The 25,277-nt window shown below is 45.2% G+C and overlaps 1 protein-coding gene across 7 annotated transcripts; it reads left to right on the forward strand.

Annotated features, from left to right (window-relative positions):
- Nucleotides 1-6,475: 6,475 nt before the first annotated feature.
- On the forward strand, nt 6,476-18,005 carry LOC122182560. 7 transcript variants are annotated; one of them, XM_042875965.1, is made up of 6 exons: nt 6,476-6,541; nt 11,317-11,442; nt 12,645-14,772; nt 15,669-15,812; nt 16,304-16,416; nt 16,709-18,005. In XM_042875965.1, the coding sequence occupies exons 3-6, from the start codon at nt 14,445-14,447 to the stop codon at nt 16,853-16,855; spliced, it is 732 nt and encodes a 243-aa protein (XP_042731899.1). In that variant the 5' UTR covers nt 6,476-6,541; nt 11,317-11,442; nt 12,645-14,444; the 3' UTR covers nt 16,856-18,005. The 7 variants fall into 7 exon arrangements, 4 of the variants coding, with proteins under 4 accessions (XP_042731899.1, XP_042731902.1, XP_042731903.1 ...); XM_042875968.1 differs by lacking the exon at nt 6,476-6,541 and having other exon boundaries at nt 10,656-11,442; XM_042875969.1 differs by lacking the exon at nt 6,476-6,541 and having other exon boundaries at nt 10,656-11,442; nt 13,081-14,772.
- Nucleotides 18,006-25,277: the final 7,272 nt, after the last annotated feature.

A 25,277-nucleotide genomic window follows, 5' to 3' on the forward strand; every position in this document is an offset into this window, starting at 1 on the left:
AGCTTCTGATGTCTAACTTCCCAGCTCTGACACTGATGCCATCTATACCTGAGCACAACTCACAAGCTAAGGCATTTGGAGGAAACTAGACAGAGCTGGTTTGATTTCCCTAGAGGGGATAGCAAGACCCTGCAGGAAGGAGGAGGGAAAAAAAAAAAGTTGGAGCAATCTGCAGGGCAGACTGCTAATGTTTCCTTCCTTCCATGCAGATCCTGCTTTGAGTCTGTTGAGAATTCAAATTTCTGGGATCAGATGGAAAGATTTTAAACTGATAGCAGGCAGCTAGCGCTTAGGTCCAGTGGGGACTTTCAGATAGTGTTCTGATAGGAACAAAAATAGACACTCGTCCTCTGCCTCAGTTCATATGTAAAATGAAATTATAATGATCCCATCATCTACTTTGCAGAAAGCTGTGAGGACAACTTCTCTTCAGTGCTGTCTTCAGTTATAGAGCTGTTCTGACAGTGGCGAGTGAGTGTTGCAGGTGGTGGGTGGGGGTTCCTTCCGAAATTTTATATAACTCCAATATTATCTGTTCCTGCGATTGACTTGACACATGAATTCAAAACAGTTGGAGCTTCTCTCCCACTCTCATGTAGCAGACTTGATGTGAAAATGACACTTCCCCCTGGGAGCTGATAGTTTGCTGTTCAGTGCATGGTGTTGTGTTCCTTTGTTCGCTGAAGGTGGCACTTGGTAAGTGGTTTTTGCCACTTCAGAGTTGTCGATTCTGTCCGCTGAAGGCCAAGATAAGGCTTCACAAAAAGGCTTTTGCTCCAAACAGATCTTCTCTATGGTGCACTGATTTGATGACAGAGGAACCAGGAACTTAGAAATGGCTTTGATTTTTTTTCTACCCTAAGTCCGTTGTCATGCTTTTATTTTAATATGGTATTTCCTACCCTGCTGTAAACACTAGCGTGGTTTTTGTCTTGTGACTAGGCAGTACTTTGCCATGACATTCCTTTCATAACGTGTTGCTGATAGCAGTAGATGTGCTGCTGGCTGTTTCCAAGGCTTATCAGAGGGTCTGTACCAAGAGCACTTAGATAATCCCTTGAGGGTATGCATTAGCAATAAGAAACCTGTATGAACACCGTTTTATAGATTTGCTGCAAAGCCATTTGAAATACATGGGAACACATTCATGGCCCTCTGGTGAGTTGTGGTTTTCAATAGGGCACAGTGAAGCAACATATGTAGGGTCCAGGTCCATAATGTCGCTGTTTGAAGTGACCTCAGTTATTGACAGTGCCAAGCTGGGCAGCAGCAGTTCTTCTGAAGGCCTGAGTGAAATGATGTTAGACATTAGAAAGGTAAATAACAGCAATGTGAGAAGTGTTAATATCGAGGAAGCTTGCTTGGCTCTTGTTTTTACTTCAGATCGCATTTGTCATAGCACTCACGAAGTATCTGAATACTTCAGAGATCCTCAGCAGCTGTGACTTGAGCCATCTTGGTGGAATTTGTGGCTTTGTGAAGGTGAAGCCTCACCTCTATTCACTGAGTTTCATTCTGTTATATATTTCTTCGTGACACAGCAGCAGGAATCCAGCAGAATTTAGAATTACTGTGCTTTCAAATTATATGAAAATGGTCTGACCTGAGTCATAAATTGATGGGTTGGCTTATTTTTATGGGCTTCTGTAGCACAGGATACAAATCACAAGCCACCCGAAGACAGCAGATCCTATCTCTGTGCACAGTGTTTTTCCCCTGCAATTTGGCAGTTGTCTGAATGCTCAGATGGTGAAAGAGGATGATGTACACACAGGGATGAGGCTGAAGCCACGATTCCTGTATGCAGAAACACAGGGAAACTTTTGACTGAGGAAATCTCTCCTGTGTATTGTCAGGACTGCTACACCTCCAGCTGTTGGAACAAACTCTAGGGCAGTGGAATAAATACCTCAATATGGGAAGACGGCAGTAACATGCAGCAAATCTGTGAAGCTACAGCTACAATACATGGGGTCCGCAGTGGATCCTATTATAATTAGTGGAGGTTGTTCTAGGGGCTTTGCAGGGATTGACTTCACAAAATGATATAAGAAACTTAACGGGGATGAAAAGAGGCATTACCACACTATTCATAACGCTCCTTGTTAGAACTTGCTAGCTTCTTCCTACATAAAATGAAGGAAGCTACAGGTGATGGAAAAATAAATTGGTCCCTGTGGGCACAGTGTCTTGACTATATATACAGAGAGATAAGGCAGATGTGTGCTGAAGTGCAGGTGAAATGGCCGCAGTGATATGTGGAGCCTTGGTTTATGGTACGTGAAAAGCAGTGATGCTGGAGTGCTGCTCAGAAGTGGTCAGGAATGCCACATTTGGTGCAGGCTGAGGCTAAAATAAACCCTTCCAAGAACACAGAAGTTGCTTGTTGGAAGAGTAAATGGCAGATTGTGTGTGTGTTCCTGAATTTTCTACCCCCTTCTCACAGCATTACCTCACAGTGTGGGACTTGATGAAGCTATAGGAGAACACTGCGGTACAGTAAGGAACGGGATGTAACTTTTTGCATGCTAAGCCAATATCTCATTGCTGGTTCATCTTCCTGTGTGTGTTTTTGCAGCACCGAGCTTGCATGTGGCACTGCAAAATGTCTGCAGCTTTTCTAACCCCCAGTACTGCTTTGGCTTCAGTCTGATTCGCAGTTATGTGGGCAGGGAGAAAATGTTCTCCGAATAAATCCATCATAAACACAGTGCCTGTCCTGTAATAGCTGGGATCAGAGAATAACAAACTAATAAGCCCAACTCTTTTATTTCTTCCCTTCTTGTAGATGGCAAGGTAGTAGGAGAGACTGTTACAGCTTGCGTTAGCCAGATGTGCTAAAGAAGAAATATTTGCTGGGTTTGCTTTGGAGTTCAGAGCTAGGATGTGCTTTACATCTCCTTGGGTATGGCCGAGTGTTTGGTAGGTTTCTCTTCTCTAGACAAAGACTGTTTAGATCAGAATATGTCTGAGGCTCCATAGCCTTGTGAAGGCTTTGTAGTCGTCCATGGGTACTGAGCACCACGTAACTTCACAGTGCTACTGCTGTGCCCATGTGGCCAGAGAACAGCTGTGACTGGGCTGTGCCTACTGTACTTCTGTAGGCTTTCTCGTCATGTGTGAGGTGGCAGAACAGTGACCAAGTGAGCAGACTTTGAAGAATCTGGTTTTGCATTCTGTGATGTTCGAGTCCAAGCAAAAACTTGAGATCTGAAAGCACTTGAGCTGTTTTCGACACTGGCTCTGCTGCTCAGAAAGAACAGAAGCTTTTCTGTGGTCTGTGGGGAGTTTTGTGAAGCTTCTCTCATCTGTCTTACAAACATGAAGGCTCTCTCTTAAGATTCAGGTGCACAATGTCAAGGAAAAAATGGCAGAGGGGAATCAGCCTTAGGGAGTTAATTTAGTGCCTCCTGTTGAACTACAGCATGCGATGCTCTTCTTTAGCTGTGGGACTCCAAGTTCAGCCAGTGTAGTCTGTGCTGTTTCTGATGATAGTAGGTTCAAATAAGTCTGAGAAGCAAAATGTCCCCTTCCAAAGGAGCCTGACATACACTTATGATGCTGAAAACCTATTGGATGCCAAAGCACTGCTGGAAAGCATCGACAGCTTGATCTGCATGTTCAGGTTCGTATCTAAATGAAACAGGCTGCCTTCCAGCTGTGAAAAAGAAGGATTCCCATGGTAGTCTGGAGGCCAATGGAATTGCAAGAGCTACTATATTTCTATCCAGGCTGTTTGTTTTTTTTTATTGTGTTAACCATCTCATATAGCTCTGTAGCCTGAAATGAATGTCATGATGACACAATGAATTGCTGTTCTGTTCATGAGATCCATGGTTGTGTTGCGTTTTGGCAGAACCAGTCTATTCTCCTATGGCTTAGCTTCTCCCCAGTTATTTGTACTTCTTGCCGCATCCAACTGAGTCCCTGAGGGAGCTGATAAATTCCCTGCAAGTTACGCAGCTCTCACATCTGTTCTCTTTTCTTCCTCACCATCTTTGCTCTGTGCAAATTACACTCAGAGTTGAGCAGTAACGTTTGCATGGAGATCACACAGGGCATATCTACCAAGCTGTAACTTGTCCCTCAAGTTATTTCTTTCACTGTAGCTTCTCTCCCCAGGCTGAGCAGGCCAAATGTCTCTGGCCTCCACAGACTGAGGACACAGTTGTCAGGAAAATATTGCCTCAGACTGGTTTTCTCTCCAGCCCTTTTCTCCTGTCTCCATGCATTCTCTGTCTGGTGCACTGCATTTGGGGACAAAGATTTCCAATACTGTGCAGGTAACACAATGGTGGAATATGGCACTTAGTAAGTAGAGCGCCTGTAATCTTATTTCACAGCTTACATCTTCCATTTGAGATGTGGATTTGCACATTGTCCTTCTGCAGCACAGCCATCCTGGTATAAAGCCTTGGTTTGATTGTATGTAACAGATCCTAGAAAGTTACTTAGATCTTTAGTTCTGAGCTTGTCACTAATAACGTGGCACGAGCATTTTTCAACGCTGTTCTCATTATGAAGGTAGAACTTCTCCCTGGAATGCTACAATCATTTTCAGAAAGGAATTGGAAGCAATAAGAGTGAGTGACAGCTCTCGCCTTAAACCCTTTCTATTAAGTGACAAGAAAAGATGCCATTTGCTTCCTTTGCAAAAATAATGTATAAAATAGTGTTACTGATACCTCAAAATGCCACATTAAGAGTGCTACCCAAAGGCAGCCTGGGTAGCTGTGAGAATGGACATTGTTCTTATTCAATTTCGGATGTGGTAAGAAACTTACCTTCCAGGCCTGAAGAGAAGAGAGGCTATTCTGGGATGGAGCCTCTTCCCATTGCTTGACTGTATGAGGCTGTTAAAGGAAAAGGTAAATTCAAAGTAGGTAAAAGAATTGCATTACAAAAAATTGCAATGGAAATGAAAGCTTCCCCCCAATCTTTGAAAAATCATTTTTAGTATTACATAATAAGAAATAGATAACTGTGCCTATTTTTACCATAATTTGCTTTCATTTGGTGACATTCAATAATAAGATTTATTATTACCAGCATGGAAAATATCCTGCCTGGGGGTGGCTGAAATAGATCCTGCAGACAAGTCATCCATCAGCTCATGTTTATCTCTTCAGAGATCAGCGATATCAGTGGCAGGAACAATTTCAAACAATCCAAGACTATTTACTGATAATAAAAGGAAATGTTCATGTAGATTTATAACGCGTCTCTCACCAGAGGTCACAAAATATTTTTGCAGGAGAGATGATTTATTAAGCTTTGGTTAAAGATGAGGGATGGATGGCAGGCTCAGAAGTGCTTGCTGCCCAGGCAGGGGCCGCAGCCCTGACCCTCACACTGCTCTGGCCAGCAGGCTCTTTCAGGGAGAAGCACAGGGCTTCATGCTAACACTGCTTTCCCTTTTCCAGTTGGTTACGAGTTCAGCTGAAAGGACTGAAGACCAGTGCAAACAGGTCTTCTGCATCACGTGGATAGCATGCAGAACGATAGTCTTGCTGTTTCTAAGAAGCAAATCATGTCTTCTCGCTGAACTCTGCTGCCGTTTCAAAGCGGAAGCTCTTGTGTTTGTGTCCCCGATAGAGAGGTTTTGAAAAAATGGTGGCAACTTTCAGCACAGTTGTTGGTGTGGACTGTGGGGTTCAGAACAAACAGCTGTTGTCCTTCAGGCACACGAACAGCCCTGACTTTACTTTACCTACTGCTTCCCTCTCTTTGTAATCAGTCTGGATCTAAGGCTCCGTTGTTATCTAACCGGTGTATCACAGAAGTTTTCTTTCCCTTGTTTTTGTTTTTTTTTCTCTGTAAAATTCAGGATTTATGCTTACTGAAACAAAGAGCACTTTGAGTCACAACATGAAGTGTGCATTTTTTAAAAGTTATAAAGGGATCTTTTTTTTCTTAATTTTTGTTTTTGTCTAAGGAAACTTACTGGAACATTCATTTCTGTTTGAGAGGAAGCTCGCTCTATATGGACAATAAAGATGTTAAGATCAGGATGAATGTCTATGGGAGATAATAGCAAATAAAAAAATGCACCAGTCCACTACTCATGTTTTCCAGGAACTGCAAGAACTCAGCTTGGGCTGTGTTGTAAATCTGAGCCCCATTGTTCCTGACTGGGGTCGAGCCTGTCAGAGAGACTTCTTTGTTCCTTTGAGCAGCTTCTATCTGAAGGCATGTGGAGTTTCTTCATCTTTTAAGCAGAATTTTTGAGATGCATGTGTACTGACATGCTTTGCTTTCCGCTCTCCCAGATTTAGCATCTTTTCTGCTATTTCCTGTTGAACATCAGCAGAGCGCGTTGACACCGGCAGAAGTAATCTGACCTGCAGTGAGGCTGTGTGTGGGACAGCCTGCAGTTACCAATAGTACGTGATGTGTGCCATTAATACATAGCTGCTCTTATGCCAGGGAACATGCCTTGTGAGGCAGCGCCAGTGTGAGTCTGACCTCAGGCATCCCAATAGCGTGGTGTGTGTGCTGTGGCCGTGCTGGCTGACACCATTTGTCCCCTGAGAGATGCAAGGTGGGTGGAAGCACTTTTTTTTTCCCCCCTCCTGTTGACTCTGTTGTACTTTGTAGCAGTAATTATAGGCTTGCAGTGTCAGGGCCAGAATTTAGTTACGCCCTTTTCCAGGTGAATACCCAAAACCCCGAGACAGACTCACTTTTCTTTCTTTCCTCTGTTTCTCAGTCACTGCACGTTGTCTTTTCACAAAGCAAATGGTACTTCAGCCATAAACCCTCTGATATTTTGGCTTTCATATTGTCTTCCTGTAGGAGCCTGGTAAATTGCTTGCCAGTCGTAGGCAAGAATTTGTTAGCAGGTAAAATTACTTAGCTTTTAGGCAAGGCTATTTGGAAATGCCATTGCTCATCCTTTCAATACTCACCAGGTAAACTGCTTCCCTTTCAGAATTCCCACAGAATGTTTCCTGGCCCACCAGCATCCAGCTTTAAGCTCTAGCACTGGAGAACAAGCACACCTATATTGTATGTGAAATAGTCTCTTATAACAAAAATTACAGAAGTCCCAGGTTCCTGTGTCACACTGTGTTTGCAATCCTGACTGCCATTGACAGATTACTTGTCTGTGAGACCGCTGTGACAAACCAACCTGGCAAAAATTAACTTGAAAAGTACTTGGGAGCTTGTTGCCATCAGCAAACCTGGGGTCTTTAAGAGGCCGTTGTCAGCAGCGTGCAGGGTGAAGCCATCCAATGCAATCATGTTAGTGCTAGCACAGAGCATGAACTCCTGAGAGGGGACTTGGCATTGGCTTATGCTCAAGGGCAATTGTTGGAGCAGCTTGTGAACAGGCAGCCTGCCAGCTAGACAGGCATAGCTCTGGACAGCTAATAGACCGTGTGTGAGTGCAGGGAAGGCAGGATGCACAGCTGGGAAATTGGAAGGAGATTTCTATAAACTTCTGCTCTGAGGGGTAAGAGTATATTCAGGCGATGCCAATCCATGGAAGAGTAACAAAATGATTTCTGGCAGCTAAGACAGGTTCTTGGTCCCGCTGAATCTGACAGAATGCTGTGGGGGAGAACTGGAGATGTCTTGGTTAACAAGTATGGAAATTATATCAGTAGCTTGGCCATCTAGGTTTTAAGTGTTGTCAATCTACAACATGCAATACTTGTCTAATGTTTTCTGGCTGCTTACTTTAAGGCACAAGAGCAGACAGCCTCTCTGTAATGAGCTGGGATGTATAGGCAGCAAGCTGTTGATAGCAGAAATCTTGGTTCCTCAACAAGCTGAGCTTAAATTAATCAGAAAAGATGGCAGGCAGGAGAGGAAGCAGTGTTGTTTTCTTTTGTCTGTGCTTTTCTTTTTTTTCACCTGACAAACTGAATTCCCCATGATTTTCTGTCTCTCTGCTAGGTCCCCAAGTTCACTCCTTGTCTGAATTCCTCTCAGCTCTACGTGTGCTCTAGCTCACGAGCTATGCTCATCTTTGCATCCTCCAGTGTATTTAAAATCTGCACCACAAATGCTGGGCTGAAGCAAAACTGATTTACTGTAAACATGTTGTCACTCAGCAGTTCAGCAAGGGATAATTACCAAAACTCCAAGACAAAGGTGTTCTGTATCTTTTAACTGGGTTATGGAAAGAATACTTGAGTCTAATGAGTCTGTGGCTCTTCCAGACATCCAAGTGAGCCTTGCTGTCTCCAGAAGAGCCAGAAAGTCATTCTGGGAAGGCAGAGTGTGGAATCTGACACTACAGTGTAATTGAGGAAAAAGAGGCCATATGAATTATTTATGAGCAGAAGGCTGGGCTTACTGTTAACAAGGGAGAAGAAAGTGGCTTCAAAATTCTGGCTTTCTACTCTTCCCTGTAAGAAAGGCTGCTGTTTTAAACTGCTTGCATTTTAGAGCAGCAGGGAGACAGGGCTGTTATTTATACCGTGCCTTATTTTGTGTCCCTGGTGTAGTACAGGATTGAGGGAGAGGCAGGGATTGCCCCAAGGAGCGCACTCCATTCACTCAAACTGTGGTAAAGATGTGTCATGTGTTCTGCTCTGTAACTAGCTCACCCCATCTCCTCCAGGCAAAAAGTTTCAGTGCAGGAGAGAAGCAAGCAGAACTGCTACAAGCTTGGCATTTCCTTTGGGTAGGGGCAGTTTCAAAAGCTGAGGAGTTTTTTCTGGATCGCTGATCCAGCAGATGACTTTGTCGTGCCCTCTCCTTGCAACCTCTCTCCAGGTTTGGGGTTATGTGAGCTGACCTTGTGGCTTTTGCCCTGTGAGAGATCCCCCACCAGCAGGGTCTGCCCTGTCTGCTGCTGGCTTGTATTGAAACTGGCACTAGCGATCCAGCTCAGGCAGTTACAAAGTCTCACCTCCCAGTAATGCAGATGTGCTGTGGTTTTGTTTTTAGCTAACTAGGCCTCTGTAAAAGTCAGGAAGCAAGAAGTGAACACTGCTGCACTGGAATTGATGAAAAGTACTCTGTTCCTTGTTTTCTAACGCTGGCTCATTGATTCTTTGGTTCAATCAGCAGTTACTGCTTTTCATTAATGCATGCTGCAGTACTTAGCGGAGTGGGTTCTTGGTAGACAGACCCCTGGGAAATCTTAACGGGCCGGAGGGGTGAAGAACACTGGGATCTTACCTGTGGATCAGAATTAAAATGTTAAAGTGAGGAGAGTCCTCACGTGAAAGTCACTCTGCAGACAGGTTTGTGACTGCACAGCTTTGTGCGTGTCCAGAGGGGCAGGCAGATGTATACCTGAGTGGAGACAGTGGAAAGCATTTTTATTTCTTATGTAAAAGCAGGAATGCCATCAAGTTTTCTCAGTCCCCAAGCTTGTTATAGCAAAGGCAGTAAAAGCAGGAAGGACTATGGGAAAAGAATGTTTTCTTAAAGGGGAGATGGGAATAGGAGAGGCTGGAGGTGAGGTACAGTGCTGGGGGAGAGAGGCAGCCCTTGTGGGGACTGGTGAGTCAACATCCTCCAGCAAAGAAGCACTGACTCACTGGAAAGAACATCACTCTGCTGCTCCCTTTCTGCTAAGACTGAGGAACAGTGAATTGATAATCAGCTTTACTGTGCAGGCTCCCCACTTAGAGAGTGAGATCTAAGAGGGTAGAACTGGAGACCATGGAAAGAAACAAGAGACAAAGGTGAGCCTGAATGCTTGGTGTTAGTGCAGAGGGTCCCTGCAGAGCTGGAGAGGAGGATCCCCTGGAGCACGGCCTGGATGAGGAGCAGAAGGTCAGCTCCAAAGCTGGGCTGTGCACCAAGGTCCTGATGAATGCCTGTTAGCATTCACTTGGCAGCAGGGTGGAGGCTGTGGCTCTCAGCACTGCTGCCCCCAGCGAGGCACACATGATCCTTTGCAGCATGCCACCTGGGAGAGCTGCCAGTCAGATCTCCACTGCGGATTAAAGTTGAGTACAGCCAATGGGGGTGTTGTTCCGTGCTGATATTTATCTCCTGTCCAGCTCATAGTATGTAACAGGATAAAGCGAGCCATCATTTGTTCTGCAGTATCTGCAGATTTCTAAAAGAAAATGTATCTTATTACTGTGTACGCAGGAGGGCTCTCTGCCCGGGTGGAGAAAGGGATCGGAGTGCCATGTAGTTCTTTTTTCTTCTGACAGAGAAAGAAGAGGTCTCAAAAGAATCCAAAATGGCCCTAAAAGCTCATTTGTGCTCGTATTACTACAGCTCAAAAGGTATTTCTTATGGGCTAAGCGTAAAGAGCTCTAATACAGAGTGTGGTGTTCTAATTATTTTCAAAGCAGCAGATGACTCTTAGCACGTTGATGCAGTGAGCAGCGAGGGCAGGGGCCATAAAGGCAGAGCACAGCCAGTCCCTGACTCTGGGATCAGAACGTGTGATTGCAATTGCAAGTCTGCGTTGCAATTTTCTCTCGCTTTACAAGTTTTATGTTGGCAATGTGAAATAATTAATGAACCACAGCAGTGCCGCAGAAGAGGAATAATTTTAATGTTCTTTTTAAAGATGCTACTAAATCAGTGGGGCAGTTTAAAGAGGAATGATGGCCTGGAGATTAGCAAACTACTATGAGAACGAGGCAGGGTTTTGAGAAGGACTGAATCTCAAACAGGCAGATTCTTTGTGATCCGTGGTGTGGACACTTGTATGTCTGGCATACGGTGGCGAGGGCAGAAGTCGCTGACTTTTAGGCGTTGACGAGTTAGACTCTGCAATCTTGGTCAGAATTAAAGATCCCCGGGACTTGGAAAAGGCAGTGAGAGATGACAAAGCACAGGCGACACTGTGCAGGAGCAGTATTTTTCCATTCCTGTCATAGGTCTTCTGACTACCAGCTACATAAGCGATCTCTACATGGACTTTTGAAGGCAGATAGGAGCTGACTCTGGCCGTTGTCCAAAAGAACCAGGAGCCATGTAGCTGCAGCTTCAGTGTTGCGTGCCCAAATTACTGTGGCCTGCTGAGAGGCAGGATATTAGCTTGGGCTCGGGGCTGTGGCCAGCTCAGGCCGTGGGTAAAGCGAGTTTTCGTCTGTGTGCAGAAAAACACGTAGACAAGGGTAGCCAACGTGCATAGGATTTGGAAATCCATTTTAGTGATGAGAGTATCAGGATCTAGAGTGGGTTTGCTGCCCACATGAAGTTCAGGCAAATACAACTGACTGTGCTCCCTGTACAAGCACAAAGAGCAGCACCGTGTGGTTTAGCCTGAAAGCCAGCCTGCATCTCAGTGGCCAAAGAAAACTGCTTCATGGCCTTGATCCAAATTCTGTGGGCCTCCAGTTGGCTATCTCTGTTGCAGGCATACCCAGGGTTTCTTTTCTGTTTTAGATGGCAGTGACTGTGAACAGGGAGGGTTTCAATTCAATCTTCACTGGCTCTGTGAGTTTCTGCAGGAGCTGACTGTGACACCTGACTACCCAGATGGAATTCTGAGCCTGAGAGGTCCATAAGAAGGTATGTGTTTGTGCCATCCAACTTGTGAGTAAGAAGGAAGGCTGCCTCCATTTTGGATAGATATCTTTGCTGTCTTTTTCATTCTCTTCATTTTGAAGAATGCTTCATTTAAGAAATTCCACTCTGTGTTAAATATTAAGGAAGAAAGCACTTTGCATATATATTTATGTGCATATGTGCACATGCTGTGTGTAATACAAGAATGCAGATATCTTTGTATGGTCAGCACATGCACCTTGGTCAGTCTTGATTACCTTAGAACGACAGATAATGATATTAAAGATCCATAACAAAAGCTGAGAATGCAGCATGTGGTGTCTTAGGTGGTGTCCTGATGCAACGAATTGGTGACTGACTTTACCTTTCACTCAAAGCAAGTGTTCCCCCCTCATCTGCACTATTTGTGCAACATTAAAGCATTGTAAAAGCAGGAATTTCAGTAACAATCTCAGTTCCTGGGGGCAGAATGGCACTTGGAACAGGAAGAAGCTGCAACTGAAACAGACCCCTCAGGTGAAATCCTGTGCTGGCCAAAGGCACAACTGTCCCTGATCCTCCATGGAGTCAGGATTTTGCTCGTATCTTCTGACACTTGCCTTTTCTGAATTTGAGACATTAGTCTTACTGTGGAATAGTTGAGCTAAAAATAGAAAACAGTCTGACCTAAAATAGTTTGACATCCATATCATAGTGCTTATTGTCTGAGAATACATCTGAATGACATGTTGATTAATCCTGAACTGAGGTAAACGCGACTCATTGGAAAGAACTGGGACTGTACCAATAATTCAGTACCAAAAGCTACACGGGCACCAACTCAGCATGCAATGTTTCCAGCAGAACTTTATTTGCAAGCTGTCAGTCATCTGCCATTTTCCCAGCTATGTTGGTTCCCTTCTGAGTGGCCTGGACAAAATATTCCAGCCCGGCTCATGTGGACTGCTTTACTGAAGCATCTTTTCCCCTTTTTCTGAAAGCAAAACAACCACATCAAGTCAGGTTGTTGTGAGCAGCTTTTAAGATAGATGTCAGTAGCACTTACTGCACAGCTGGGGCCAAAGTGAAGCTGTGTAAGTGCCGGAGCTATTCAGCTGGAAATTACATCTTGTGCAGGAACCTAAATGTCAAGTTCCACAGTGGCCCTCACAGCCAGGCTTCTTACAGCTCCCCTTTTCCCATGACTCTTCTTCTCTTTCCTACAGATGTAACCGTACTTCCCTTCAGATACAATAAATCACATATGGGAATGCCACAATCTAAAGCAAAGCAAGCTGTCACCCAGGACTTCAGCTGACACTTAGCCACATTAACGAGTAAACAGAGCCCACAGGAAAGATGCCTTTTGAAATGCACTGTTTGTGTCAGCAGTGCTAAAACTAACGAACCAAAACAATGAAAGAGAAAAGGGAGTCATTGGATGTGCCTAAAGCTGTGGTCTATAAAGTCAGATCAGTGGAAACAAGCTCAAAATTGGTGCATATCTTTGGGACAGCATATAAATTGTTTTCCATGAGCTCAGGACAGCATATACTCCTGCCTCGCGATGAGAGGAAGGCATTAAAAGAAAGAGTAAGTGTAGCAACGTGAAGAGAAAGCACCAAGAGTAAATGTGTTTCTTATCTTGGAACCTTCTGACAGCAGATAAGCAAGGATTGAGCCAAAGTCTTCAGGACACCGAAGGAAGCTGGAACTGTAACACCATCACATGGCTCACAGCAAGCTGGCATGGAGGAGAGGATCAGCTACGCATTGCTGAGGAAGTCGCACGGAGTATGCAGCGTAACATGCGTCCCCAGGGCGCTTGGAGGCGATGAGTATCAGCAGTCAGTGGAACCGGTCCAAATTTACAGCAATGCATTTACAACAGCGATAATTTCATTCTTGATGATGGGGGAGCAAAAATATGTACCAGAAAAAAGAAATGTCTCACTGAGGCTATAGAAATAGCGGTGGGGAAATGGCTTGGCTTTGCTTGCTGTTGCTGATTGGTGTTCCTGATACATCCCTCAGTTCTGGCTCTTGTGGTATACACGTTAAAATTAGTTCCTCTTCCACCTTTTAGGTAATAATCCTTTAAAGGAACCTTTCAGATCACCACCACCCATGATGACAGGAAAACAGTGTTAGCTACAGCTCCTGTGGTCTTGGTTACTGCGTGTTGATACAAACAGAAGACGTGATCTTGGATTAACAATAGCTATGGTTTAGGTTTTCTTCCTTCAGCGATCCCTGAAAAGGATGCTTGCAAGCATAATTTGGTGCTAGAGGCTGAAAAAACATCAATTCTAATGGTTGCATTTTAAGGTTAACATGAGGGCTAAGTACATAGCATTTCCTTTGAAGAAAGCATATATGCTCCAGCAGAGGGGTAGCTGAAAACCATGTCTGTAAGAGCAGTGGCTGATGGTTTAGTTCTGCATGATAAAATAAATCACGTTGATTAAGTTCAAGCTCCAGTACCTCAGATGTTTGTTGTTGCAGAGCAGCAGCTTGGCTGATTGGCAGCTCTGGTTTAGTCGACATGTGTTAACAGAAATTGCTCAATTTACATGGAGTACTTCAATCTGCTGGTTTAGAAGTTTGTCCCACATAGACTAACATTTCAGCTTTTGAATAAGTGGAGGACTTGTAAGGGTCATTAAAGGAATTGCTAAAGCTTCTGTAAGCTATAGGCCGGATTGCTGACTGAGATGCGTAGCATGCACGTGTCACTGCAGATTCTTCCCAGATAATGGTACTGGTGAGATTTTAATCTGGACGAAGTGCTGGAGGCGGCTCTCTTTCCAACACTCAATTATCCCAATAATAACACACTTCTGTTTTTCCTGTGTTCGGATCGTGTGTCCTGCTGTGGCGGTGCAGTGTGTGCACAGAGCTGTTTGGAGCGAGGAAAAAAAGCAGCAAACCAAACGTATGGCACAGCAAAGGGCGCTTACATTGTCCTCTATGCTGTGGGACTTCTGCTGTGTCTCTACCTTGGGTGGAGGAGCCAAGTAACCACCATGGGAAAGGACCATTTTTTCCCACAGGCTGCAGAAGAACGAGTCCTTACTGGTTCTCAACAGCCTTACAGGAATATATTTGAAGCACAGCTTGCTGCTAGGACTGTGTGGTATGTTGCAGGGGCAAGACTATCATTTTATTGTGCGTATACATCTTGTAACCTCCCTAGTGGGATGCTGATCTTCCAAAGTCTCGCACAACACCAAGAATTCAGAATAGTTTCCCACGGATATTTTCTCTGGAAGAATTTCTTCAAAGAATTAACTCAGCCAGGAAACGGAAACCAAACGGGGACCAAATTGCTTCACACATGTCAGTCTCCCATTGGTAAGGGATTTTAGAAATGGTCACTTGATGATTAATCTCAACTACGCATCCCTAATTTCATTAACAGTTCCTAGAGATGAAGGGTGAAGCCATTTGAGAAAATCAAGCTTTATTTGCTTTTTATTCATGAGGGGTTATTCTGCAAGATTGAATTACTAATAGCACTCCAGATCATTAAGATGTATGGAACTTGGATTTACTTTTCAGTACGTATATCATTCTCTGTTCCTTAATACTTTTCGTCAATCTCAAAGAATGCAAACAAACTCAGCTGTTTTATATTTGTTTACAATCAACCTTTACCATGTCAGCATCGTTCCACATTTGTTGCTAAACGATGGTGGAGTGCAAATTCCTGAGATAAAGCAGCATTTCGTACTCATTCTTTGAACTGTTTACAGTGAAATACGGTAGAGAAAACTAAATTTGCTAGCAGAGCCAGTGAAGGTATTGCTGCACTCACAGCCTCTGGTCCTCTCTCTACATTGTCTGCTGAGATAGCTGTGAATTTGGCTCACTTTCTTTGTTTGTATGTCAAACTGTATTTGTTGCTTGAAGTGAATGCACATGCCCTAGGCAACGCTCGGCATCGGGTATAACATTTTTGGCTCTTTATGGCTGGTTGAAAGTCTTTCCATTTTTGTTAGACTAAGCTGTCCTGGATTTAGTTAAGCTAGTGTGGGGTAGCCACTTTTATTTTGGACTAAGAGTGATTTGTGTCAATTTAGCTTGAATCCATCCCTAATTGACTTGCACTGAGCTGAGCTAACACCTGATTTATGCCCTCAATTATCCTATTTTAACCAGCAGCTCAGGCATGCTGTCCAGCTCCAGCAACTTAAACGAGTTACTGTACCTCAGCTGAGGCATGGTAACTGCAGCGTGCCTTTCTCTAGCCTGCAGCAGACGTGAGGCTCAGTGTGTCAGCTTAACCTCAGGGGCAAGAAAAAGAGAAGTTGAAACTGGTTTCTTCCATCTGAGATGGCCACAGGCGAAGAGCAAACACACATGGACAATTACCGTGGCTCAGGCGATGCGTGGTAAGTTGTCAAGCATGTCAGTACGTGAATGAGATCACTCATTCATGTATTCAGACCCTGAAAGTATCACTTAAAATTTGCTTGGCACAAGCAAGGCTGTGTCTATGTACACATGGACAGCAATTAGTGAGGGGATAACAAGTCTTTGCGTCAGCTTTTTGCATGTGCTTATTTGCATGAAATACCAGGTGATGTGAGGTAGGCTGTCCTCAGGGTAAGGGATAGCTAAGGCATGGTAAATTCAGAACCTGTCTTCCATGGGAGTAATAGTTTTAACCTAGCTTGGGATGGTTCAGCTGGGGTAAATTGTGTGAAATCATATTTTAACTGCTTGTAACCAGTACACCAGCTAAACTATAGCCATTGCATTTTTTATGTTTTGTTTTGCATATTGCCATTTTCAGGTCAAATCTTAGAATTAGTAGGAACTTTTCCATGGGCTTTGTACAGCGTTATTCCGCAGTGAGAAGTTTGAATGCCCTCCATTTCAGAGTCTATCTTTGAGATGCTTGCATCTTTCTTAAAAAACAATGAAAACAAACAAAACAAGACCGCCAATAGTAAAAGAAAACCACCAGCCCCAGACTTTCACCTTTCCTCTCAGGTAAGACCTGTTTTCTTACTCTACTCTGTGGGAAAGCTAAGAATATGTTTGCTTATTTTCAACTAGGATTTGCTAAACTGAAGCTAAAGATAGAAGAGTTCCAAACCTAGGAGGAGTCTGGACCCTCTCAAACTATGACTGGGGCCAAGGAAACAACATACCAGGCATCAAAACTTTGGATGCTTTTTTTTCTTTCTTTTTATTTAGCAACTGAAACTCCAGTTCATCTTTCCCTGCTTCCACATAATATAAGGAAAGATATTTGATTAAATTATGTGAGATGCTTTTTCAGGCAGATGGATTCAACACATGGCTGCAGGACCAGGCTTTATTATCTCGACTAACGTGGACACATTTTGAACACCGCTTCTCACTCTGCCATCAGCCGCCACCACCTCTGCAGTACTGTGACAGCAAGAGAAAAAGGACAGGAAAGTGATAAAGTTTGTACACGTAAGCAGAAAAGAACTTTCTGTCCAAAGCCAGCTGGCTTGGCTTGGCACTGAAGTGGCATTTTAGCACAAGATGACACATTTGTGCGTGTATTGGAGCTGTGTTTCAAAACAGTTGCCCTAGATGCCACAGGAAGGCTCTGTGAAATAGTTTATCGCCAAGTAACCAGAGAGAGCAGGTGAGCTGTCTTCTAGACTGGCAAACAAATGAAAGCATACTAAGAAATCACAGCAAATATGCTGCTGCTTTTAACAATTAGAATTGAGTGTATTCTCAGTGAAGTTCTGGGAGATGAAATAATTCTGTATCACAACCAAGAGGACGACACGTCCATTAATAAATGCCTGATGCTCTTTGCTCTGATACAAAACTCAGAAATGCACACCAGCTGATCCACTTTAACACAGGTTATTTTGTTTTAAGTCTTGTTTTCCAAATTAGAGCAAACCTCCCAGGATAAAACGAATGGCATCTTTACCTTTACATGATAAAGTGCCTGAGCAAGAAGGGAGGTTGATGGCTTCTATAAATCCTGTGGGACACAGATCAATCATCCCAAGTGTAATCCCAGAGAAACTGCCTGAAAATAAACCGCAGCAACGTTTGTACTTTGGAGTCTGGATGCCATCATAAAATGCCAAAAATGTACCTTGTATACTGCCCAAGTTTAAAGATTAAACTTTATTTCAGAAGTTAACTGCTATAAAGGTTTCTTTCCTATATGTTGCACATTATAACAGATCATGCAGACCTTTTCTGGACTCTGTGTGTGAAGTTTACAAGACCAGGGCAGTAGCATATGTCTCGTGTGCGATTTGATCGATCGAGTTTCCAGAAAAACAGATCAAGTCTAGGAAAAATAACGCTTAAGTTGCCATGCTAAGAGCTGCAGCTGTCTGCAGTGGGAGCCGAGGATGCTCTGCATGAGGCAGAACTTATCTGGCTTTCAAGAGTTCCACAAGTCGTTTGTCACTTGAAGAGGTCCCACCAACTTCAAATCTACTTTAAAAAGCAGTTTAAAGACTTTTTAGGTATTATGGTCTCCTATCTCTATTTCTGTCTCTTTTGTTTCCTAACAGCATGAGATACTGACCACACATACTGCAGTCGAATATAGAAATTAAACTTACAGGAAAAAGGATGTCTTCTCTTTAATCTCTTGGAGAATTTTCCAGAGTAAAGCATAGTTCTTAAATTGATAATATCCCTTTAAGAATTTATTTGCCAGGTAATGTTAGAAGAAAAAAGAGATTAGGGCCAGTTTGAACATTAGAAAGACCCTTTTTAAAATCAATTTCAAGTCTGTATTAGAGATGAGCGCTTTCTGAACAGGCTTCCAACAGATAAAATATATTCTGCACCTTAAGAATGCAGATAACTTGAAAATCCTTGAGACTTCCAGCTCCTTGCAAAAAGGTCAAATTCTATCCTAAGAAATATTTTATGGCATAGAAATAATAGTTTAGTGTTGCCTTATATGAAAGTCAGAATCTGTAAGGCTACGAAATTAATAACAGATCAAGGGCTGAAGCTTTTGAATAATGTAGTAAATATTTCTTAAATAAGTGAAATGATACAATACCCTGGGAAGGGAGAAATGCCTTTTAATAAAGAAAGTATTGAATGTAAGAATATTTCTTTAGATCTCCTGTGCAATCTGCGTGTTCTCTATAAGATGTCAAACTACACGGTGCATATGTACACTGTGCTCCCTCTATAAATATACATGTGCATGACATATTTCTAGAAGCAGTAAATGAGTGCTGGGGAAATACGGCAACAATGAAGTTCCTAAGAGAAGAAGGTTATTTTTTCAGGTCATTAAAAGAAGGTGGCAAGCATTCATGAGGATATGAAAATTTAAAGCTGTCTGCAGGAAACTCTGAAAACCTCTGGTTAAGGCTGCTGCCAAAAAATCTCAGCTATGTTATGTCAGAATGTTTAATTGCAAGCTGCAATTTTAATGAATGGAAAGATATGGCAAAAGGAGGAAGTTTCTGCAGCAACGTAGAGCAGCCATGAAAATCAAATGCCAAAGGTTGTAATCTTGGCCGCTGCTGGAATCAGGAATTTCCATCCACGTTCTGACTCCTTTTCCTACTGTGAGAGTTTGCCAGCTGTCTGGCTGTAGGGAGGTAAGCTGTTCTGGATATCATCTCCTGGGCTCAAGGCAGCACTTGTTATGTCTACGTGAAGAAGTCAACTTCTGTGCATTTGTTGTTACGGATGTTTACAGAAATGCAGCTCAGGAATAGGGGAGGAAAAGCAAATGTCAGAGTGCATTAAATAACGTATTTTCTTCACTTTCCAAGAAGCTTGCTAGCAGCACGATGTTACTATTTATAACAGATCTCTTAAACCCAGCTGTTGGTTCATGTTAACATGGAGAATGGTGAGAAAACCCCAGCAGAAGGGTGTGAATCCCACAGAGACTTGTCTTCTGTCATTGTGAAGACCTAGAAAATATCCCAAGTTTTGCTGAGGTACGGATCAGTCATGCAGCAAGCGAGACATGCCGTACAAATATTTCCTGTGGTGATCTCTGGCATTAGAAGGCCAGCAGCAACACAAAACGAGAAGAACCAAATGCTGCAAGAAGCTTCAGATAGCACAGCCTGAGCCTGGGGCTGGAAAAGTCTGAAAGAGAGAAAGAGAACTTCTACCTGTAACTCAAAACTAGCAGATATACCGTGCACCCACATCACAGCATTCTTAGACAAGCTGCATCCGATCTAATCTTATGTACCTTGGCCACAAGTTCTGGAAAAACAAATATTCCCAAGGCAATCGGATTACTGAATGTACCGTACCACAGTGTGGAAATATTAGCGGCTTACAGGAGGCGGTTGATGATGTGGATTGAGCGAATGTAATTCATGCACTGTCAGGCAATTTGGATTTAGATATAATCAGGTTAAGATTTCCTTATTTTAGCTGTCTTTGGTGGAACACCAGAGCCAAATAGTAGTGTATGAGCAGTACTCCCAACTACAGACAGAGAGGTCACAAGCCAGCTTTGGCCAAGTGCAAATCTGCGTCTGCATTGGGCTGGCCGTTAGGGGTTAATAGGGTTGCCCAAGCATTATCTCCTCCTCTATGGCTTCCTGCTCCATAGGTAGGAGCTCCCCTTCTCATATCCTTTATTCCTCATGAAAGTTCCCATCCTGAAGTGCTACAAGTACAATTTGGTTTTGTTGCAACAAGTAGTCCTTTAAAAAAATCTTCATTCATAGACTACTTCCACCATTGCAAGTGAAACAATGCTAGGAATTAATCTAGCCTGTGATTTTAAGAAACCTTATTCTTAAAAGCTTGTTCCTAGACCCTTCTTCCTGGTGAAGGATAACTTGTTTAACAAATACACTGAAGCTACATAACACTCCCTACTCCTCATCCCCAACCTTAAAAAATCCTGGGTTATTTTTTAATGCAAAGTTCACCTTTAGAAGCATGAGATCTAATATGTTTTTTTCCTCTGGAAAAAAGATGAAAAAGCTGTTTTCTGGAATATAAGAAATATTTGAAAGGAAGGGTGGGGAGCAGCTATGGTACTTCTCTCTGGAGTGCTTTGTCAGAAGGTCTGAGAATGTAAGTTAAAAGAGCAGACATGATTTTGGTGCTGCTGTCTCTAAAATGCTTTGAGTGGGTGGGTGGAAAAGCACTGGAATAGAAATGCACAGAAAAGCCTTATTGCTGGATGACAACTAAAGAGCCTCGCAGTTGAACAGTCAAAGTTACGACTGCTGTTGTCTCTCTAAAATCATTTTTCTCCTTATCGTTTTCTTTATTTTCTGTTTTCTGGGTTTACTTCTCCGTGTAGGACATCAAGGAAATTACACTGGCCTGTTGTTTGGCCAGGGAAAGAGATTTCAGATGGGGTTCTTCAGCAGTTGCTTTTTTATTTCTCAAGAATGATCCCAGCAGATCCTTGTGATCATTTCTCTATTGTCATATTGGCACACAAGTGTGATATTCTCTGGGGCTTTTTTATGTTGCTGCTTCTTTGTCCAGAAATTAATTGGTCTTATAAAGATGATCTTTTTTTTTTCTTTTTTCTTTTTTTTTTTTCTTTTTCCCCTGTAGTGTGGATTTGCTTTAGTCACTGACTGCTTTGCATCCTTTGGATTATCCAGGTGCATTTTGCCTTTGCAGTTGTGCTGGAAATGAAACCTAACCCACAGCAGGGCCGTCACATCACGGAGCGATTTCAGTCATTTTAATATAGAAATCCTTCTGTGGTTTTATTTGTGTCCACCCTGAGGAGTGATGTTTTTCATTTGTGCTGTTCTGACATGTGAGAACATCTGTGACCTACCTCCCACCCATTCTTTTTCACTCGCTGTCCCAAGAGGGGCTTGTCGAAGCAGAAGTAGCAGTAAATAGTGTATGGAAAACAATATCAATAATTTCAATTGGATGCCACATTTTGCACTTCCTTTTCTCAATTATTACATAGGTGGCATTTCAATTGAGAGAGCAATGCATTTCAGTATGAAAGACACTGCTCTGCTCTCCTTAACTACTGTTTGCAAGGCATATATACAAATCCCTTGAGCAACACATGCTATGCTTATTTTTCTAGTGCCACTGAAATGGAGCAATTATTTATCTCTTTGGCTTCCTGCTTTATTTTTGCCAGCTTAGAATAATATGATTACATAGTGAAAATAATTAATGAGCATAACCAGAAGTCCTTGCTTCAGGGCTTGGTTATTCAGACTCCTACTGACTTTAAAACTTAAAGAATTCAGGATTCTATCCAATGTATTCTCAGCCTGTTGCGCTCAAGAACTGATTGCATAGTATTAATTTTTGTAGGTATTATGGAAGATGGAGTGAGGAACAAGAGCATAAGCTACGTTCATATAAAAATCAATGCCTTTAGGACTGCTGGTGTTCAGAAATGTAAGAAAGTGGCATGTATTTTCATCTCTTACTTATTGCAGGTCAGTAGTAATCAGCTTGGAAATATGACAGTGGGTGGCAAAGATCTGTATTTTGTCATTTCTTTCTCTCCCACCTCCTGCTCGTTATTTCCTACATCTATGGAAGAACCTGCATGCTGCTCTGAAGGAAAGGTGGATGCCCTCACTTTAGGGGATAGATAAATTCCAATCGAAGCTTACAGTACAAACTTTAATCTTTTCACAATGGCTGGGAGCTGTGTGTTACCGCTTCTAGTTGAGCTCAATAACTGCAAAAAAAAAAAAAAAAAAAAAAAGAAAGAATTGCAAATAATTGCAAATTTTTGGGGAATGCTCTCGGAGGCTCAATGTGTTCCCATCCAGCGGTGCGGTGAGCAGTGGAGATGCTGTTGTGTCACTTTCTAACCATCTCAGGCCCTCATTTTCTGTCGCCCAGCAGTGAGACTGTTTTCCAGTGGCTGCCGTGTCCCACAGCAGAGCTGGGCGCTGCGGTGTCAGCTCTGCATTCTGTGCTCTGTGCCCCACGGTGCTGGAGAAGAGGAACAGCACCAGTGGCTGCTTTGGCAAGGAACTTCTTAATGGGAGAATTTTACTTTGGGGCGGCCAGCTGCTGCCTTCTGTTGTGGGGGGAAGACGCCAGTTTTGTGGTGTCTTTTATTTGCAGCTGCTCTTTACTCTTTAAAGCAGAATTAATGGCAAGTATGGCTGCGCAGGGAGAGGGTGAGAAGGACAGCTGAGGAACGCACGAGGGCCCAAAGCCGTCCTTGAAGAGGCTCTGCGGGGCCGCAGCCGCTGCTCCTGAAGCTGGCCGGGGGGCTCCAGGCTGCGACGAGGCGGCCCGCCCTGCGTCTGAGCGCGGGGCGGAGCTCAGGGCCCCAGGCCCCGCCGCAGCCGTTACCTCGGCAACCCCGGGCACGTCGCCGCGGGGCCGCGGCCCTGCCCTAGCGGGAGGCGCCTCTACGCATGCGCCTTCCGATGGTAGGGGGCGGGCCGGGCTACGTGCGTCACTCGCGGCCCGACCCAGCGAGCCTTTGGACGCATGCGCCGCTCCCCGCTGCCGGGACGGAGAGGCGTGGCTCAGGGTTTCCTTTCCGCTAGGCCCGCCTCAGCTGCGCTTTGATTGGCTGTCTGTTCCTCCTCCCTGTCTCCGATTGATCGCCCTCCAGTCACTCAAGGCCTCCACGTTTCGTTACGCCCCGCCTCCCCACTACGTGCTGATGGGCGGGCACTGCCGCTTCCTCCGTGCGCTGCGATTGGTGCTGCTCGCCCTTCACTCCGGCGCTCTGCCCTATCGGCGGGCGGCGCCGCGCCATTGGGTCTCCGGTGAAGAATGTAGACCCGGCCGCTCCCCGTGGTAAAACAAAATAATCCGGCGATGCCGGGCGCTAAAACTGGGGCGTTCCCCGCCCCGCTACCGGTAGCGGGCACACCTCGCCATCTCCTACGCTGCTTTCCTCGTCCCGCCGCGGCCTGGCTGGGCTGAACGCGTCAGCCCGCCCTGAGGAGACGGCGGAAGGATATCTCCGGCGCCGGCTGCGCTGCGCCTCTTCAGCAGCGAGTGACAGAGGAAGTAGTTCCGGCCGCGCTCGGGCCTTGTTTCCCAAAAATAGCGCCCAGCGGGTATCCGTGCGCCGGTGTCAGTGTCTCCTGAGGAGCCTCAGCGGGGAGGAGGCAGCGGCGGGCGGCGAGGGGCTGCGGGCGGGCGGGTGAGTGAGCGAGGGGGGTCCGTGTTGCCGGGGGCGGCCGGGCGGCCGCTCTCCGAGCTGAGGGGCACCGGGACGGCGGGTGTCGGGTGGGGGCAGCGGCCGAGGGGGGCGGCCGGCGGGAGGGCACGGCGCGGGGAGCGGCTTTGTGCGCCCTGCGGGCCGCTCCGCTCCGCTCGGGAGGTGCCGGGGGGCGGCGGGGGGGGGGGGGAGAGGGAACCGGGGGGGGGGGGGGGGGGGGGCGGGGGGGCGGGGGGGGGGGCGGCCGGGGGCGGTCAGGGTGGGGTGCGAGGCCAAGGCGCTGGGGGAGCTGAGGGCAGAGGGAGCGATCGGTGAGAAGTTTTGCTCTCGGGGAGGGAACGAAGCGCAGAAACGGAGCATCGTGCGAACGGCGGCGAAAAAAGTCCTCGCGAATGGGAGAGCGGGGAGATGCGGCGTCCGGAGGGAGGAGAGAGGTCGGAGCGAAGCGGCGGAGCGCGGCCGGGTCTTGCGGCACAGCGCGCGGGGCGGGCGGCACTGAGAACGGGGCCTTCGGGCTTTCGGTGTAAACGTGGTGCGAGCCGCCCTGAACGGCGGAGGAGAGGGGCTGTGCGAGCACGAGGGGGAATGATGCTCGGTTTGCCGCGGAGTTGGTAGCGGAGCCTTTTTGTAATGTGATTTTGTTGCAATGTAACGCGAGGTGGGCTGGCAGCGCTCAAACTTCGCTGCGGTGCCGTGCGAGGCGGCTCTCGGCGCTGGCGTTGGGTGCCCGTATTCGTACGGTTATTCCTGCTCTTTATTCGTCGTACGCTGTGCTTAACCATCCCGAGCAGGGGCTGCAGCAGCACCCTCGCCCCGTCCGTCTTCAGAAAGCATTTAAAATGTTTGTTGGTACCTCACACGTACGAGAACAGAATCTTTGTGTTACCTCCCCTGCACTGAGCGGTTTGCATTTGGGGGAGAGCTGTGAGGTCACTTGTTAGGCTGCTTTCTTCATTTAGGTGCTAGAATGTGTGCAAACCTATACACGCCTTTTTGGAAGGCTGGTGAGGAAGGGTACAATTTTAACACTTCTGGCCCCTGAAGAGCGTAATTATAAAACAGCCTTCTGCACTTCCACCAGTGAGACAGAAGTGAGAAAAGGGAAAACAAAAAAACAAACAAACAAACAAAAAAAAACAACCCAAATCTCAATATGAAGGCATTATAATAGTTCTGACCAGCTGGAAATAAGTGTAGTGTTTGAGGGCGTTCAGTTTGGAATTTAGGAAGCCAAGTACCCCAGTGCCCTCATTAGTTGTTTTTTCCTCCCTAATTCTGCTCTAAATATGCAGTTGGCATCATCCACCAGTCGTAGTAGAGGAGTTCCATCAGTGAGAGGGAGGGATCCTTGGGTGGGAGGGATGGGATGGGATGGATCGCAGCATTGCAGTGCACAGCAGCCTCCTGCTGTCCGTGCAGCTCCTCTGGGCCCTTCTCAGCGTTCTGTTCTCTGTGTTTTGTTTGTGAGGAGGCATTTGCAGGTTGGAAGTTATGGTAGAAATATGCTCATCTTTTGTTTGTACGTGTGTTTGTTTTGCTCTGTTGTCAGGTGTGTTTTTAGATCGCTGTAAATGGACCCCTTAAATGAGGGGGTCCATAGAGCGCTCTGCGCATGCTGAGATACCTGGGCTTAGATTGCTGTAATGTCATGGAGGGTTTTTTTCCTCTGAGGACATGGGACAGAGAAACAAGTGAGCACTGAATTGCAGAAGCTGGGGAAATGGCTCTGTAGCATTGAGTCATGTTGGACTTGGCCGAA

Source organism: Lagopus leucura, unplaced genomic scaffold (genome assembly GCF_019238085.1).
Source record: "Lagopus leucura isolate 7727_CA_CO unplaced genomic scaffold, USGS_WTPT01 Super-Scaffold_100015, whole genome shotgun sequence".
Taxonomy (NCBI): Eukaryota; Metazoa; Chordata; class Aves; order Galliformes; family Phasianidae; genus Lagopus; species Lagopus leucura.